This window comes from Hippichthys cyanospilos, chromosome 17 (assembly GCF_059441005.1).
Source record: "Hippichthys cyanospilos isolate Australia breed blue-spotted pipefish chromosome 17, RoL_Hcya_1.0, whole genome shotgun sequence".
Classification (NCBI taxonomy): Eukaryota; Metazoa; Chordata; class Actinopteri; order Syngnathiformes; family Syngnathidae; genus Hippichthys; species Hippichthys cyanospilos.
Genome location: NC_142385.1, coordinates 5,878,669 through 5,897,661, shown reverse-complemented (window position 1 = coordinate 5,897,661; position 18,993 = coordinate 5,878,669). Strand labels below are relative to the sequence as shown.

Sequence of the window (18,993 nt, the reverse complement as noted above, 5' to 3'; positions counted from 1 at the left end):
ATATCAGGATTCAACTGTAAATATGTTGTTTTTAAACATATCTTTTTTGCTCACATAATGCATTTAATGCAATCAATAAACTTTTACGACATTAATTCATGTCATACTGGCTGCGTTTGTGTTACAAGTAGTTGAATGGGTGTCATATTTAGCACATTTATGCTTAATTTCTGTTGAACTATGTATTTATGTTTTTTTTTTTTTCATTCGAACAAACTTTGTGTTTGTGTTTAAAGGGATGACACCCAGGTAAGCACGTTGCCGATTTCCTTGCATTATTTACTTAATTATACCCCTGTAAAAAGAAAGATTTGCTTTTTTTTTGAATGACTTGTCTGCAGAAGGATCTTATCAAGAAATTTGATGGTAAATATAAGATACCATCTTATGGTATGGGTTTTCTCTCATAAATAATGGCACCCATGTTACATGAAGGTAAAAAGTTAAGATAATAGGTCGATCATTTTTGACCAACGTTTGCTGGTCAATATTAGGATGATTTAACTGGCCGGCAAATGAATTGCTCTAGCCCTAATTTAAAATTCATGTTGTCATAATCCAATTTTAGAGTGATACATTTTTATTAAGAAACACTGTAATTCAAGTGATTTTTATCTTTTTTATTTATTATTTTCAGTGAATAATGACAAAAAGAGTCGTCCAACTTTGCAACATTTTTTTTTTGCTTCAGATTGTTCCCAGTTTAAACACACAAGATGTCACACACTAAATGTAATATTTAATCCACTTGCCTTCAGTTTTGATTCCATTAAGATTATTCACTGTCATAGCATTTATCTAGAATTCTATTAATCTTTGCCATGATGTTTTATGAAAAATGGGTGCGCATGTCAATTGGCTTTATGTAGTTCTCATCTTAAAGTTGTCAAGATGTAAAATTGTGATGACTGCGTGATGGACAGTCATTGTGCGAAAGTAATGCCTTATGTTTCCTGAAGCACTCTTTCATGTCTTGACCTCAGTCAATCCTGCTATTGTCACTTGGGAATAGCTTGGTCACTTGTAATGTTGTAAACATCATTTTGTGGCACTGCTAAGGTTAAACTCAATCTTCCGCAGGTCGCTGGTTGACCTCTGGTTTGATCAGATTTCTAAATAGTTTTTCCCAGTGGAACTAATGAGTTTGCAGGGTCAAATGGCAGAATCAAGAAACCCTTAACAACTGCACAGGCATTTTAAAAGTGATATTTTGACATACAACACTTTACTGTCATGTGTGAACATAAGTTAATCACTGTTCTATATCCTCAGTCAATTTTATTATTATTTTTTTATGATTTTTTTCTGTTAAGTGTTCTCGGTGTACAGGAGCCTACCGACTCTCAGTCATTCACAAAACGCATAGACATGAAGAAATGATCACTTACTTTCACGCCTTGCACTGAAGATTTTAACGTCAAAGTTTAGTGAGCATATACCTTTTTCATTTATGAAAAGTTCTCTGAACAATTCTGAGTTGTGTATAAGCTGTGTTGGTAAGAACAACGTTAAAACTATTGGTATTAGGTAGATTGTTTTTTTTCCTCCTTTTTCAATAACGGAGTAATATAATATAGTCTTCCACGTAGTTTACACACACTAAATGTTATTTTTAAATGCAATCCATTCCATTTAATTGAAAAAGGTATATAAAAGAGGCCATTGATGTAGTTTGACAACTTTTGTTTACATTAATTCTTGGTAAACACCTAGTGAGGGTGGGAGTCGGTTGCCGATCCAGCGACAAAAGGATGGGGATCGCACTGCAGAGGTGGCTGTTTTTTTTTTATACACTGTTTCCTTATTTCATTAAAATCAAACCCAAGATGCTGATATTGCATACCCTTTGCTTTTATTTCCCCCTGCACAGCCCCGACACACCTGGGTGCGCACTTCTGCATTACCACAAATGCCTCATGAATATTCAGTTTAAAGGCAGACAGTACAGTTTCATTGGTCCACTGTGTTGATCATCAGACGCGATGAGAAACTCTATTAATAGGTTGAATCTTGTCAGTGAAGATGTACTGTACTAATAAAGTTTAATCTACTTGACATTTGGGGTTAAATAGTGGAAAAAAAGGAAAAAAAAACCAGTTTCTATCCAGAAAACACAATATGTATGTATGTATGTGTCATTAAAATATTTACTTTTGTTTTGGAAAGATACTATTTGAAGGTCATTATTACTGTCCTGTTGTCAGTTCAAGTGCAATGAATGTTGGCATTTATACAATGACTTGGTCATTCTACTCATTATTCTGGAACCTGCTAGACATAAAAAGTCCATTCCTCCTAATGAAAGCAAATATTTTAAGGTAACGAGGTTATTCACTTTGATTGGCTTCGAGTTCCTTTTTTTTGTTTCCTTTGTTGAGCAGTTTTGATTAACTACTCTGGTAAAGTAACATCCTCAACACTGTATGTAACATGTGGGCCATTTTACGGTCACGAAAATATTTTATTAAGTGATCATTATGATGCAGAACGGCCAGGCTGTTTAGAAATAAAAAGGAGGTCATGCCATATGTTAAAGTAAACAGTTAAACAACGCACACATGCTGGTGCAATTCTTGTAACAATTGGTTCAAGTGCCATGCTGAATTTGTTAGATTAGCTCAGACACAATTTCTCTGCAGCAAATGCTATGTGACTTTTAAGCATACAATATAAAACTGTTGTTACAAACTCCTCGCGGGATGCATGAAACATTTTGTCTGGTATTTCTTGATAAGCTGGAAACAAAATTGTCTTCTAAGAGGAAAGCTTTGATTTAATGTAATTGCCACTTCGGGTTTGAGATATCATCTTGGGGGGAGAAAAATTCGTCATCATTTGACTGAATCCATCAGTTTAATAGCTACTTGTCATGGTGCAATTCTCCCAAGGATTTTATAACTTGTCAACAATTTACACTGTATAGATTCAAAGCATCAAAACAAATCTACTTGATTTAATGCTGATCAAGACGTTTGGCAAGACATTTACAGTATTTATGGCAAATCAATTCTCACCATTCGACTAAGCACAAATCCTCCTTCGTTCTCCTGTTCAAGGGTTAGAATCTAAGAGTGTGCTCACAGTTGAAGCCCTCTGATCAACTAGGCCACTCTATGCTCAAGAGAGATTCACAGAGTAAACAAAATATACATGTAGTGCTGTCAAAAGCTTTGTTTGATATGATAATTTAATATTTATTTAATTTTGAATCACCTTCAGACAATGAAATATTTCTATCATTTCAATGATTCCATCGATAATTAAAGGTTTTGAATAAAGCTGGAAGGGTTGAAGTGTGGTATTCTGTTTTCTCATGAGTTTAGAGGGCCCTGGGTACAATATAAATGTAAATTATGTTTACAGGAGATTGAAGAAGCAAAGGGAACATGAAGCAGAACATTTGATGAATAAATCAGTGAGATTTATTTGCATTGACTAAATCTCTGATGTGGGTAAAGCGCAAGACACCGACTCGGAACATAATTTGCTCCAGGACATAAAATGATGGATCGCATATCAGAGAGAAACATTATTGACTATTTTGCTCTGATAAATGGATGTACATAGTCATAAAATGAAGTGCCACACCAACAGACCTGTTCCTACAGATGGGCTATAGTGGGCAATGGCTGACCTCTAAGGCCTTGTCTACATGTAACCAGGCTTATTTAAAAACACATAGTCTTCCTCTCGTTGTGTGAAAAAAACCTCCGTCCACATTGTTTTTTTTTTTTTTTGTTCTTTTTTTAAAAAAAAAAAAAATCACTGTTACACGAATCCAGCACGGTGTGGTTTCATTTAATTACAAGCATGCCAAGTTGCTAGGCGGCAGTAGTGTCATCAAACTCTCAGAAAGAACTTCCGCCCCGATGTGTCCAATCAGAAAGAACTTCTGCACCGATGTGTCCAATCAGAAAGAACCTCCACCTCTGACGTTGTCAGTATCTGTGACTATGGTGGGTACAAGAGTAGCGTGATGGCACAAATCTCCGGTTTGAGCTTCTGGAGTAACTGTAAAGAGGGACAAAAAAATTAATTAGGAAAATAGCAAAAAAAAAAAAAATTGTGGTGTCACACCACCCCACAGAACCAATGCAGCATTGATTGATAATAGTATCTAAATTACAAATATGTCATAAAATCTCAAAATGTTTGGTTATTTTTTTGCTTGAAACTGCATGTACAACTAGGCCTTCTTCTAGGCCTTCGAATAAAACACCAAGGTCAGCCAATTACAAAAAAAAAAAATTCGAAATTGAAACAGGATTAGCTTATCTCTTTAGAGCAAACATTATAATTAGAAATGCACTGAATATAATTGTTTTGCCTAAACCAAAAATCAAAAATGAGAGACAACAGAAGCCAAGTTTTTTAATTAAGTCTTGTGTAAACAGATTGCTAGTAGTAAATTTATTCTTTTTTGGATCACCTGTAAAAAGTGCAAGCGTAATGCTTTACCACTGTAATGCTTTACAGTCGTTACTGACAATGTGACACCGCTCTCCCTTTTCTCTGCGCATGCGCGAAATCCAGACAGACATTTTCTGGTTTTAGCTTCATCACAACATCCGTTTTTTGGCTTTGTTGTTCCAGTTTTAATTATATTTCGGCCAAAATCCGCTAATTGTTGAAAATTTTTGTTTGCATATTTTTCCTAATTACAATTAAAAGATAAGCGATTAATGTGTTGAATGGCAAGATCCCAATATTGTTAAAGTACCCTGAACATACCGTGCCATTTTTTCAGCAAGCGTGTGACGTTATGTGATTCTGCCCTCTCTGAGGCAGGAGTTTGCTGTAAAACTAAACACAAAAAAACTAAACAAAAAAAAAATACACTCATTGTATTTTTAATATAAGACATTTTATTTGAAAAAACACATTGACAAATGCTTAAATGACTGTAAAATTCCTTTGATACTGAAAAATAGGTTCAGCAGGAGTTAAAATCCATCTAATAATGAATATTCATACACACTCAATACGTACTTAATAAACACTTTCTTCTTGTACTATTATTGTAATTGTCCATGCCATTTAAGCCCAGCTCACAGCAATTCTTTTTTTTTTAGTCTTTTTACTTATTTTATTTATTTATTTTTTTTATTTTATTTTATTTTTTTCCTGTTACTGATTTTTTTTTCTGCTTGTTGTTTCAAGTATGATCTCCTGAAATCCCAACAGACTTTTAAGATACAAAAAGCGCTTACAAAATAAAAATAGCCTTCATTTTATTGCACACCTGAATGGATGGATACCCTTTTTTGACCTGACTATATTTCGTAACCCAAAACATTGCTGTATTTGCTATTTTACATAATTTAATCAAACAATCTCAAGGCATGTTCACCTAATTGTGACAACCTTTTTTAGGTCACAGTACACATAAAATGAAGTCAATTAAACATTTGGTTCTATGTACAGTTTTACTTTTTTCATTATAGATGGGCTATAATAAGTCGGTGCTTAAATGTGAAATTTCACTGAAATTATTTTGATACAGCAGTAGACTCTCTTGCACGCATTTAGTTTTTGATTTGCACCAGTAGGCAAATCTTTTTTGCCATTACCGCATTAAAGAGTCATCCCTGCACTCTTACCTGTTGCTAATTACTGTAAAATGTAGATAGCTTAGCACAGTAGTTCAATCGGCATGAAAGATACAACTAGTTTTCAGATTCCTGGTCTGATATGAACTAAATTCAGTTTTTGTCTATATTCAAATATGGCCAGTGCCTGCTGTCTGGATTTCAAAACATTATGTGTGTATTTTTTTTTTTTTTCAACATCCAAGTTACTCATTTTGTTCCTCCATGGGATCCAATCTTATATTTGCTGTTTTGGCTTCATGCTTTTTTAGTTTTTGATTTAAAAAAAAAAACCAAACAGACAAAAAATCATTTAGGTACAGAGGATTCAAACAACAACAGTATATGTTCCCCCCTCTTCCCCACACATTTCTACATGTGCAACTTAAAAAGAACACACGTTATTAGGAGTAAATGATTGTGTACTCTTAAGACCTCTTATAAGGAAGACTGTTCTGAAAATTGCTTCCATTTGCAAGGGAACATGGAGTTTAGGTCGTATAATGTCATGGTCTGATGAGTCTACACTGACCCTGTTCTACATCAATGGGAACATCAGGTTAAGTAGAGAGGTGGATGAAGTGGTGCAGTGATGCATCATGCTTGTGTTTATCATACAAACCTCTTATGATTTGAGCTTGCTCCAGTTGGTCTGGATAGGTTCAGCAATGTTAGATCCAAAATGTCATGCCATATTTTGTTTGACATTGATGCACAGTAAGGTAGCAATGCCAGAAGTCAAAATTTTTGTTACTGCTGTTCTGAAAGCTCTATGTGAATAAAACATGTATTTTATTGTATTAGTTGCACCAGAATATATGGTGTAATCTCAACAGATGTATCTTTTGAAATTTCCATGTATAGGGTGCACAGGGTTATAAGGAATGCTGTTATAATGCACAGTAAGGGGAACAAACCAATAAAGCAAATACGTCTAACCCGATTCAACTTCAATTTTGGGCTGTCTCTATGGAATATTTTTAGAATAGATATTTCCATCAGTTAATTTACTTTGCATTCAAGTGGAGTACAAAACGTTTTTTTCTCCCAATTTTTGTACATGATAAATTACTGTTTTTCATTTTATGTTGTTTAATGAAAAAACACCCAATTGAGTTAAAAAAAAGATGAAAACTCAAAAAAGGCCAATTGAGCAATGCCTAAAGAGAAGAATTGAATTTGTACTCAAAGTCTTTGAAAATGATTCACCTACTGATTCAGTCATCTTTTCCCAAAGTAACAAAAAAGTGTTTTGAATGCACACAAAAAATAAGATTTCATTAATAATTGCAGAAACCTGATAACATTACTGCTAAGAGGCTGAAATTAGACAATTTTATGTTAAAGAATGGCTCAAAACAGTAAGATTGTTACAGTCATTTTCAATTATTTTGATAATTGATTACTTGTTAGTAATTAAATACCTTTGACAGCATCACTTAAGTTTGAAATTCATCCATAGTTTGAAATTCTACCAAGCCAGACATACTCACCACTTGGGGGAAAAAAAATAGCAAACAGGAAAACTTTTTTTTATTTATTTTTTGTCAATACACTTGGTAGCGATAGATGAATCAGTATTCAAAACAGCATCGCATGCAGTGGTGGTCTTTGAGGCACTGCTTTTTGTCTTTTTGCAATTCTTTTTCTGTCTTCATTGTTGTTGAAAATTATTCACAACACATCCCAACAGGCCCTCGACTACCGCCTTGCTCTGTCCTTCTCCATAGGATTCTTAGATAGGCACGAGAAGCTTGCAGAATATAGGCAGCAATACAGATGAAACATGGTGTTAGGAAGGTTCAGTGCTTTTCTGTCTACAGCAAACCCCCGCCATTTGTGAGGGATGGGGACCAAGCCTGACAGTGTATAGAGTAAAACCCTGAATAATTTAAGCCCCCCTATATTTACCATACAATAAAATCTCACAAAAAATACACTAATGTGTGATTGAGTTAAAAAGGCATCAGGGGCTAATGTAAAAAAAACAAACAAAAAACAAACAAAAAAAAACATACAATTAAATTAGGTGGGGGTTTCTCTGCTAATGGAATAGGTTTAATAAAAATTGCAGGCCACATGTTTTTTTTTTCTGTTATTATTACATTGTGTTATCGGGGCTGATCCAAAGATTTATATGCAACAACAAAAACAGTGGCTTCATTTATTTTTAACAGCCACATTTGTAACCATTTATCTGATGCTGTATTTGACTGTGGTGACTTGGTGGAGCAGTGGTTAGCACGTCAGCCTCACAGTCAGAGACCTGAGTTGAAATCCACCTCGTTCCGGTCCTTAGGTATGGTCTCTGTGTGCCCTGCAATTGGCTGGCAACCGGTTCAGGATGCCCCCTGCCTACTGCCTGAAGTCAGCTGGGATAGGCCCCAGCAAACCCACGATCCTTGTGAGGACAAGCAGCTATAGAAAATGGATGGATGGATGGATGGATGGATGGATGGATGGATGGATGCATTGGCGGATGTTCCAAGTTCTGGCTGCAACCTTTTCAATCAACTATCAAGAAGACTAGCGTTGTCTTTTTTTGTCATTCAACAATTATTAGTCAATAACATTAAAATAAAACATTGCTCATTCTGTCCATTGCACACTTGCTCATAGCCGGAGTGTTCTCGAGTTGAGCTTAGCAAAGGGCTTCGCTATGGCTTGTTACATTTGTGTCTTTTTTCTAATGGTATCTGTGGCTGTGTGCTTTGCATTTATGTGATAGGCTAAACTTGAGTTGCTTCTGTGGTAAGCAAGCTCTTCTATACAAAGAATGCATTTCACTCTATGTTTGTTGAAGGTTCTGTCAGGGCGTTTTTGAAAATTACCATACATTGGAGGATAACTGTAAAAATGTTTTCCATGTTCACATTTCCTGAACTTGCCCTTGCAACTAGAGTCTATCATGTTACGCCAAACATAATGACCATTAAACTAAAATGTTGTACCTTTTCTAATTCAAATCATCAATGATATTTTTATGATATATATATATATATATATATATATATATATATATATATATATATATATATATATATATATATATATATATATATATATATATACATAATTTTTTTTTGTCTGTTACTTACCCTTTTTGTCCTTTATATACTTTAGGTGATGTTGGCTGCATCCTATTGGTCATTGCTGGCACCAGCGATCGACATGGCCGAGGATTCTGGGAAGTACGGCTCATTTGCTTTTCTGCCTGTGGCCATTGGCTTCACACTCGGGGCAGCTTTTGTTTACTTCGCTGATGTGGCCCTGCCCTTCCTGGTAAGAATCTCATCTAATAATTGATACAAGCATTCTGTCTAGAACAGAATGAAACAATGACTTGAATAAAAAGGTACAGTACAGGCAGTTTATGGAAAGCATAACGAAAGACACCTTATGTCAGTGCGGATTATTATGATTTTCATTACTGGGTCAAGTCTGCTTGTAAAAAAACAGATTTGTTTACTGACACAGTTCTTAACTTATTGACTGTACACAACAGGATTGCTTTCTGAATTTTGGGTCTTTGAATTGGTCTTAGCTGATGTTGTCACAGCAGGCAATATACCAAGCCATTCACATGGAAAAATGCCTGCTGGGGCTCCCATTATCAATAGATAAAATGTGCCCCATGTTGTACAGAAGCATTCTTGCTCGGTGTCAGTTTTGTTATTTTCCAGTTTTGTTATTGTTTTGCTTAGCTTTTGTTTTTTTTAATGCAGGGGGTTCCTAGACCCAGCATTATCTCTTTGAATATTAATTGAAAAATAAGTAAATAATTCCTAGACATTTATTATTATTAAATGAATTTGGTTAAAATAAAATAGAATAGAATGCCTTAATTGTCAGTAATGAATTGCTTCGTAACCAGCGATGAATGCAAAAGAGGCAACCAAATTTTTACATTGGGGAACATTTTATATTTCTGAATTTAAAATTGAGTCTGCAGTGCCCTCAATGACCCCTCCAAACCCATCCAAAACAAACAAACAAACAAAACAAAAAACAAAACAAAATCAAAAAAAGCTTGTTTTGTGGTGATTGTTGAACAACTTTTGGATTGCATGCTTTCAGGTTAAACCACCTTTATTTTCTTGTGAAAGTTGAAGACTTAATCCACAAACAAAACTAAAACAGGATAGACCAAACAAGAGGGTTGCAGTTTGCAGTAACCATTTCAAGGATTGTGACTTTGAAATTGAAGGCTTTTGTTAAGAGTTTGGAATGAAATGGCTTGCTTTAACCTTGTTCCATGGTGGTTCGCCTCTGAACCAATGAGTATTTTACGACTTTGTTTATGGTGCATCCTCTCACATCTGTGTGACTCCTTGGGTTCATCTATTGGATGCCTCCTTCCATGGGATTATCCTTTTGGTTTGAGGGCTATGGACTTTTACTGCATCTCACTGTGGTCAATGAGGCTTCACTGAAGTGTAATGAGCTAATGTCTACACCGGTATGCTTGGTGTATTAGGAGAAGGACACTCTTACACAAACACATACACAGACACTTCATTGAGTGTCACAACTCAACACCTCTGTCATTCCTGAATTCATCCGCATGACGTGACTGCTGTTTAAGGAAGCGCCGTGCTTGGCCGCTGCTGCGTCATGCCCCCCCCCCCTTCCCCCACCTTCACTCCCCCCGCCATTTATGTGTTGTGAGAGATACAGTGGGCCCCCGGGTTACGAACTTAATCCGTTCAGCGGCTACGCTCGTATCTCGAATTGCTCGTATAGCGGGCAATCCAAACCCATGTTAATTCGTGAATGCGTGCAACGCGCGACGGAAGCCTTAGATGTTAATTCGTGAATGCGTGCAACGCGCGACGGAAGCCTTAGGTAAAAACGACACACTGTATACATATCTTAAAATTGAGTGACATAATCTGCTGTACACTTGCATTATATAATAACTACAATGGATAAATAGCTTTTACCTTTGAAATGACGAGACTTGAGCTGGGTGTAAGCAGAGGGGGGCAGAGTCCAACGTTTTAAACTAACACGGCGATAGATATGCTATTGGTCTTACAGTGTTACAGTAACTCTTTCAGTCAAGGTGCAAATCACGCAGATACTAAAACATCATCCTCTTATTTCTTTCTTTACCGCTGCTAGTAATTTTAGAAGCTATGTCTAACAGATAAAGTTTGCAAAGTCTTCACAACATTCCGTTTTTCACTAATTTTCTCTCCTTCCTTCCATCCTGTCCCATCAAGCTAGATAAAGGCGTTCGGCCAATAGCATATCGGCATTTCTGTGATTGACGTATGACGCCGGCCAATAGCATCTCCGTGAGTGAGACCGGGTGACCTTAATCGACCAATAGCATATTCGCATCTCCGTGACTGACTGATAATTATTCGCACTTTTTTTTTAAACGGTTGGAATGTATTGACAATTAATTTAAAAAAAACAGACATTTAAACCAATGACAATTCTTTGTCCTGCAATCGGCACATTTAATTTCATGTCAGCTGTTTTTCCCTTTAGCTGTACAAACACTACACTTAAATGGTAATATATTTAGACACCGTGAGTGAGACAGTCAGTGTGACGTTGTAAGACCAATAGCGTTCACGTCACTGACACAAGTATCTACTGATGATTAATGATGTCGCTACTGTTGATTTTATTGACGCAATTAAGCGAGAACATTTCTACATACTCAATGTCCGGCATGTCGAATTGCTCGTAAGGCGAGAGGTTTGTTCGTAAGCGGAGGACAAAAATCTCCCGGATCCACGCTCGTAAGGCGAATTGTTCGTAAATCAGGGTGCTCGTAAGCCGGGGGCCGACTGTATATTGTAGTGTCTTTTTGTTGGAGCATGTCATGGGGTTCGTTTTCAGACTTGAGCCATGCCCTCTGTTTGCAGCATGACCGAAGACTATTTTTTTCACCACCATTATCCCGTCTATCTATCTATCTATCTATCTATCTATCTATCTATCTATCTATCTATCTATCTATCTATCTATCTATCTATCTATCTATCTATCTATCTATCTATCTATCTGTCTGTCTGTCTGTCTGTCTGTCTGTCTGTCTGTCTGTCTCCGTCCGTCCGTCCGTCCGTCCGTCCGTCCGTCCGTCCGTCCGTCCGTCCGTCCGTCCGTCCGTCCGTCCGTCCGTCCGTCCGTCCGTCCATCCATCCATCCATCCGTTCCATTCTCAATCTCAGATATTTTCTGAAGTTGAATTTGGACATATGTTTTCATCATGATTGATTGCACTTTTTGGACATTGTAAGTTATGCATTCTAATGCATTTTAGAATGTTGTAATCTTCCCAAGTTACTTCATCAACTTCACTTCAAGACACGAAGGCTTATCAATTTTGTTCATTTCAGGGCACAATTAATTATTTACTGACTGCTCTAAAAAGGACTGATACTATTGAAAATGTGTGCAGTCTGTTTGATTGAGCGAAGACAGTAATTAATCACGCGTAACCTGCCCACAAACCAAGCACACAGTCTGGTAGAGGTGAAACAGAACATTCACCGTCATCAAACCTAATCTTCAGGATATTTATGGTACTACAAAGTTATTGCAAAAAATACAACAAAAACACTATCAAATGAAGCTCATGGTTTAGATAAGGCTTCACTGAAATAAGACTGTGATATGTGAACTGACTGAAGTAGCAGAGAACAGCTGTTGCCTCAAGCTTCTGTGGTCAAGTTAGGACAGAAGCAATGACACAAACTGCATATGAAGGAGTGTCTGACACATAACTGTCATGTGGTCTTATAAAACCTGACGCACACACTTGTATACAGCGCACACGCAGTTAATGAAAGGATGCTGGCTGATGATGGACAGTGACATTACTTATTCAAAGTAGAGTAACATTCTTCCCTTTGTGCAAAAATCTTGAGTATGTATGCTTGTTTATATATACCTATTAGTTTGCTTATATGCAGTACTTTAAACACACTTCAGAAAGTTGGCATCATTCAGATACTTTAAATATTTTTAAATCGGTCTTGTAAACTTCCCTAGATCAGAGCTGCAAAGTGTGACCTGCTCTGGCAAATTTGGAAGTTTATTTCATGTAAAAGCTTCTTTTTAGAGGCTTTCTTCCAAGATAATAACCTCTAGTGTATTAATGTGCGATGGCACAATATTTTTTGAGGGTATGAATAAAACATTCACCTATTGTTATGGTTTAACTATTTGTGCCATCTCTGTAACGAATCGTATTACTACACAGCTGTTAAAATATACATAAAGCCCGCGTATTTGCATTTTATCAAAGATTCACATTTATACAATCTATGTTAATTAGTGAATGCGTGCAACGTGTGCAAAATCCTTAGGTAAAAACATCACGACTTTATACACGTATTAAAAATTAGTTACATAATCTACTGTACTGTTAAATTAAATAACATAAATATACAAAGGAAAAATGACATTTACCTTTGGGGCGACGTGACTTGAGCTGGGTGGAGGCGGAGGGGAGCAGAGACCAACCCGCAGAATTTATTTATTTATTTTCTTAAACAAGAACCTTTCTCAAACTAGAACATATCACCGGCGATTTCCTTCTCTTTAATTCATAATCGAAGAAGCCTCTCCATTTTGTTGTCGACCGAGGTCCGTCCCCTGGCAAAGAAAGTCTTGCCCTTAGAAGATTGCCGAGCGGTTACGGCCATACTCACGAGCAAGGTTAACTATGCGTGCGCCTCCTTTGTATTTTTTTTATTATCTCCTGCTTGGTTTCTATTGTCATCATCCTCTTACTTCTTCCTTTACCACCACTAGCAATTTTAGAAGCCATGTCTAACAGATAAAGTTTGCAAAGTCTTCACAACATTCCTTCCTTCCGTTTTTCACTCCTTTTTTCTCCTTCCTTCCATCCTGACCAGCTGTGCCATCAAGCTAGATGAAGGCGTTCGACCAATAGCATATCGGCATTTCTGTGATTGACGTGACGCCAGCCAATAGCATATCCGCATCTCAGTGACTGAGACCGGGACTGTGAACTTAATCGACCAATAGCGATCGACATCTCCGTGACTGACACACGTGACTGAGACAGTGACTGTGACATTGTAAGAGCAATAGCATATCATGTCATCACCATGACATGCGGGAACGGTTGATTTAATTGATGCAGCAAAGCGAAAAAAAATAGCACGGACACATTGATCGGCATGTTGGATTGTTCGTTAAGACGAAAGGTTTGTGCATAAGGGGGGGACAAAAAACGCCGCGGTTCACGTTCGTTCATATAAGAGGGAGTTCGTAAACCGGGGGCCCACTGTATACACACACACACACACACACCGTATTTTCCGCACTATAAGGCGCACCGGATTATAAGGTGCACCCTCAATTAATAACATATTTTAAAACTTTTTCAATCACAACATAGTATTACTCAAAGTAATAACAATAATAACTCAAATAATAACTAAACTCTCAAAAGCATAATAATTCAATGTCAATATGACCAACTGTAACTGAACCTGACACCAACCTTGTTCAACTGTAAACACACAAAAGAAACAGGTAAAGCTTACTTTATCAGTTCATTCCCCATCTATGAATCCCAATCTCAATATCGATCCATATATATGGTGCACCTAATTATAAGGGTCACCATCAACTTTTTTAAAAAAATAAGGCTTTTAGGTGTGCCTTATAGTGTGGAAAATAGAGTACATACATATATATATATATATATATATATATATATATATATATATATATACAGTCAGCCCCCTGCTTACGAGCATCCTGATTTGCGAACATTCCGCCTTACGAGCGTGGATCAGGGAGAATTTTGTCCTCCGCTTACGAGCAAACCTCTCGTCTTGCGAGCATTCCGTCAAACCAGCCATTGAGTATGTAGAAATGTTCTCGCCTAACTGCGTCAATATATTCAGCAGTTGCGTCATCTACAATCATTAATAAATACTTATGGCGGTAACGTGAACGCTATTGGTCTTACAATCTCACACTGACTGTCTCACTCACGGTGTCTAAATATATTACCATTTAAGTGTAGTGTTTGTACAGCTAAAGGGAAAAACAGCTGACATGAAATTAAATGTGCCGATTGCAGGACAAAGAATTGTCATTGGTTTAAATGTGTGTTTTTTTTTTAATTAATCGTCAATACATTCCAACCGTTTAAAAAAAAGTGCGAATAATTATCAGTCAGTCAAGGAGACGCCAATATGCTATTGGTCGATTAAGGTCACCCGGTCTCACTCACGGAGATGCTATTGGCCGGCGTCACACGTCAATCACAGAAATGCCGATATGCTATTGGCCGAACGCCTTTATCTAGCTTGATGGGACAGGATGGAAGGAAGTAGAGAAAATGTGTGAAAAACGGAATGTTTTGAAGACTTTGCAAACTTTATCTGTTAGACATAGCTTCTAAAATTACTAGCAGCGGTAAAGGAAGAAATAAGAGGATGATGTTTTAGTATCTCCGTGATTTGCACCCTGACTGAAAGAGTTACTGTAAGACTGTAAGACCAATAGCCTATTTGCGTTGCCGTGTTGGCATTGAGCGTTAATCTCTGCATCCTTTTACGGGTGGAAATTCTGTGCTGTTTAATGGTCGTTCTACATACCTGCATGTCATGTTAGACGGCAACCTCCCGACATGCTTTGGGACAGCGCCCTTGTTGAAAATCTGTGAGTTGAAACCAAGAGTGGACTAATGTTCGAATAAGCTATAAGTATGGTGCCTAATTAATACAACACACACACCCTCCCCTCCGCCTCCACTCAGCTCAATTCACGTCGGGAAAAACAGCTGACATGAAATTAAGTGTGCCGATTGCAGGACAAAGAATCGTCACAGGTTTAAATGTTTTTTAATCAATTAGATGTCAATACATTCCAACCGTTTAAAAAAACGTGCCAATAAGTATCAGTCAGTATCAGTCAGACGCCAATATGCTATTGGTCGATTAAGGTCACCTGGTCTCACTCACGGAGATGCTATTGGCCGGCATCACACGTCAATCACAGAAGTGCCGATATGCTATTGGCCGAACGCCTTTATCTAGCTTGATGGCACAGCTGGTTGGGATGGAAGGAAGTAGAGAAAACCCTGACTGAAAAAGTTACTGTGACACTGTAAGACCAATAGCATGTCTGGTTTACAGTGTTGACTTCTGCTCATCTCAGCTCAAGTCACATCTTACCAAAGGTAAAAGTCGATGTTCCTTTGGATTTGTTATTTAATGAAACTGTACAGTAGATTATGTGACTCAATATTAATATATGTATACAGCGTGATGTTCTCACCTAAGGCTTCTGCGCGCGTTGCACGCATTCACGAATTAACATGGGTTTGGATTGCCCGCTATACGAGCAATCCGAGATACGAGCGTAGCCGCTGAACGGATTAAGTTCGTAACCCGGGGGCCCACTGTATATATATATATATATATATATATATATATATATATACACATATACATATATATATATATATATATATATATATATATATATATATATATATATATATATATATATATATATATATATATACATATATATATACATATATATATATATATATGTATATATATATATATATATATATATATATATATATATATATATATATATATATATATATATATATATATATATATATGCACGTCAGTTGAAATCATCGATTTTTCCCAACTTCACTTAATCATCTGTTGAGCATCGAACTCAACAGCGTCAACATTTTTCACCTTTTGAAGGCTTAAAAGCCCAATTATTTCTCACACTTTATTGGAATTTACTTCTCAGTGGTCTCTCTCTCTTATTCTTGAAAGTTTGAGGTCAATATCTTTTATCCTAAAGTATTTTGGAACTTGAAAGATGTCTGTGCTAAAACTTTAAATGTGTTTCTTCTCCCAAGTACCATTTCAATTTCAAAACAATTGCTGTACATTTCTTAATTTTGGAGTTAGCTCCATGTATTATACATAATTAAGTTTAGAATTAAAATATATGAATAACTCAATTATCATTTTTGACAAATTGGACTGGTTTGTGCACATTGAAAATTGAAAGCGACATTTGCATTTATAGCACATCTTTAACTTAACCAGACATGTTTCCAATTCATGGAGACACTTGTGAATAATATGTGAAAATTTAGAGTGTTTTGCTTAAAGACACAGGTTAAGAAATTGTTAACTAACAGCAGAATTACTTGGTCTGGCAATTTGTCCTTGACGTGTGGACAGCAACCTCACAGTTGTTTTTTCATAATATTTTCTCTTTACTAAAGTTCAATGTTACTAACACAATGCATATTTTCAGGACCTTGAATCGATCAAAGCCATGCTTTCTTTTCATTGGAGGCTGAATTATTGAGTCTCAATAATAGTAAAGGGACAATGTCTGTGGGAGATGGTGCTGTTATAAACCTCACGGATTCCACTTTCAAATCGTCTGACTTCAACGTCTAGAATAAGCACCTTTGAACAGCAACAGTTTAATATTGTGTAATTTCGATTGCAGATATTTTAAATTGCACCATGTTTTACCAAGCATCGTTCCATCCCTAAACAATCGAGTGGGCTTAGGATGAGTCTCATCAAATACAAAACATTGTTTTTTAATTCAAACAACCTGAAACTTGAAGTTCTACTATAACCAGAATTGGTGGATGTCCGTGATTCAATTTCAGCAGATATTTTTTTTTGTAATATAGTCTTTTGAACTTCGTTCACTGATGTGTTCTCCTTGTTAATTCATTTTCTGCAGCCCTCTTTGTATTTGTCTTCATATTCTTTGCTCACTGTTCATCTCCTTATGCACTTTCATTACCTGGTTCCATGGAGACTGTAAGGGAAATGTTGAGCTGTGATAATAGCAAGCATGAAATCAACTTGTAACATTGGGGGTCTTGAACACAAACACAAATGGTCTCATCAATGTTTGGACAGCTGCTGGTGGCCACTTTTACTGGTTCCTCAACAAACACCAAGGCCGAATGAATAGAACTCTTGGAGGGGAAAAAGATATATTGTCAGAAGGAGAGTCGATAATGTAACAAAAAGATTGTTAGGCGTTAACAAGTTGGGGTGAAAAGGACAGAGCGCATGATGGATTGATTGGGTGATGATCATTGGCTAGACATCTGTACTTTCTCTAATCTTGTTTTTTATCTTCTGCTGAAAAAACAGTAAATTGGCTATTTTTCCATTGAAAATCCCTTTTCATTGCTATTTTCTTTCAAGTCTGTTATATTCCTGAGATAAACACAAAGGTATACTTTTAATACATTTTGGTATTATGTATGAGCTGCCATTTCAAATGAAATCAACTTGACATAATTTCCTTGCCTCACACTCTCTTATATTTCACCAAACAAGGACTTTCACCACCAAATGGAGGCTGATGTCATGGTACACAATATATCAAGTGATTCGGGGGTTCCTGTCCTGTAGCATACAAGATCAGTTGGCCAACACGACAGAATGACCAATGGGGAGAGCACAGCAAACACACGGCATCTTCAGTGTTTGCTGTGTCTGGCGTTGTCTTATACTGGGGTGAGCAAATTGAATTTTTTGTCATGGTTACTAAGAGTGAAAGTCGAGGCTCTGTAACTAAAGGATACTCCCCATATAAGATTAAAAAACGAAAATTTGCAACAAATTGAACACCATGCCAAAAACAAAACAAGACGATACTGGTAGGAATATGCCCCCCAAATTATGTGGCTCCACTGCAAAATAATAATAATAATAATAATAATATATATATATATATATATATATATATATATATATATATATATATATATATATATATATATATATATATATATATATATATATATATATATATATATATATTTTTTTTTTTTTTTTTTTTTTTTGAGTGAGTTGCATCAAATATGCTGTCATGCAGTCATGACCATGATCTCAGATTCACAGTGTTTTTGTGTGTTGAATTATTATAACGTAGCCGTTTCAATTTTTGAAACTAATTGTTGCCATAAAGTGACTCTAACCAGTCAGTGTTGAACAGAATTGATCTGCTTTCCTTCTTTTGTTGCTCTATTGTGAAAGCTGCTTTCAAGAGCTCCCCTCTATCTAACAGGTTTCTGTTTCTTTTCTTGTCAGGACAATACATTTGCCATTGTATTTTATCCCTTTTACAAAGGAACTGAGCTGGTATTTATTTCATTACTTTTGCTAGAATGGCAAGACAAAATCAAGATCGATCTTGTGATTTCACAGTCCTTCACTCTGCTATCAAATAGGAACGATCAGGAGTGGCTAATACATGGCTTGCAATATGTGACCAACTCTGGCAAAAGCGTCTGCATGTCGCACAGGTTGGTCCCAATAGATGGTTAAAAATCTTTAAGGTCTCCATTTTCATTTCCCAGCTATCCAAACATTAAAAT

General features: G+C 36.4%; 1 protein-coding gene across 2 annotated transcripts in view; it reads left to right on the top strand.

Annotated features, from left to right (window-relative positions):
* The window catches only part of slc39a11 (solute carrier family 39, member 11), a 77,396-nt gene that overhangs the window by 6,833 nt on the left and 51,570 nt on the right, over window positions 1-18,993 (top strand). For both annotated transcript variants that reach the window (XM_088439519.1, XM_088439518.1), the window contains exon 4: window positions 8,712-8,870. In XM_088439519.1, coding sequence (XP_088295645.1) covers window positions 8,712-8,870 — 159 coding nt within the window. The remainder of the gene's footprint in view (window positions 1-8,711; window positions 8,871-18,993) is intronic.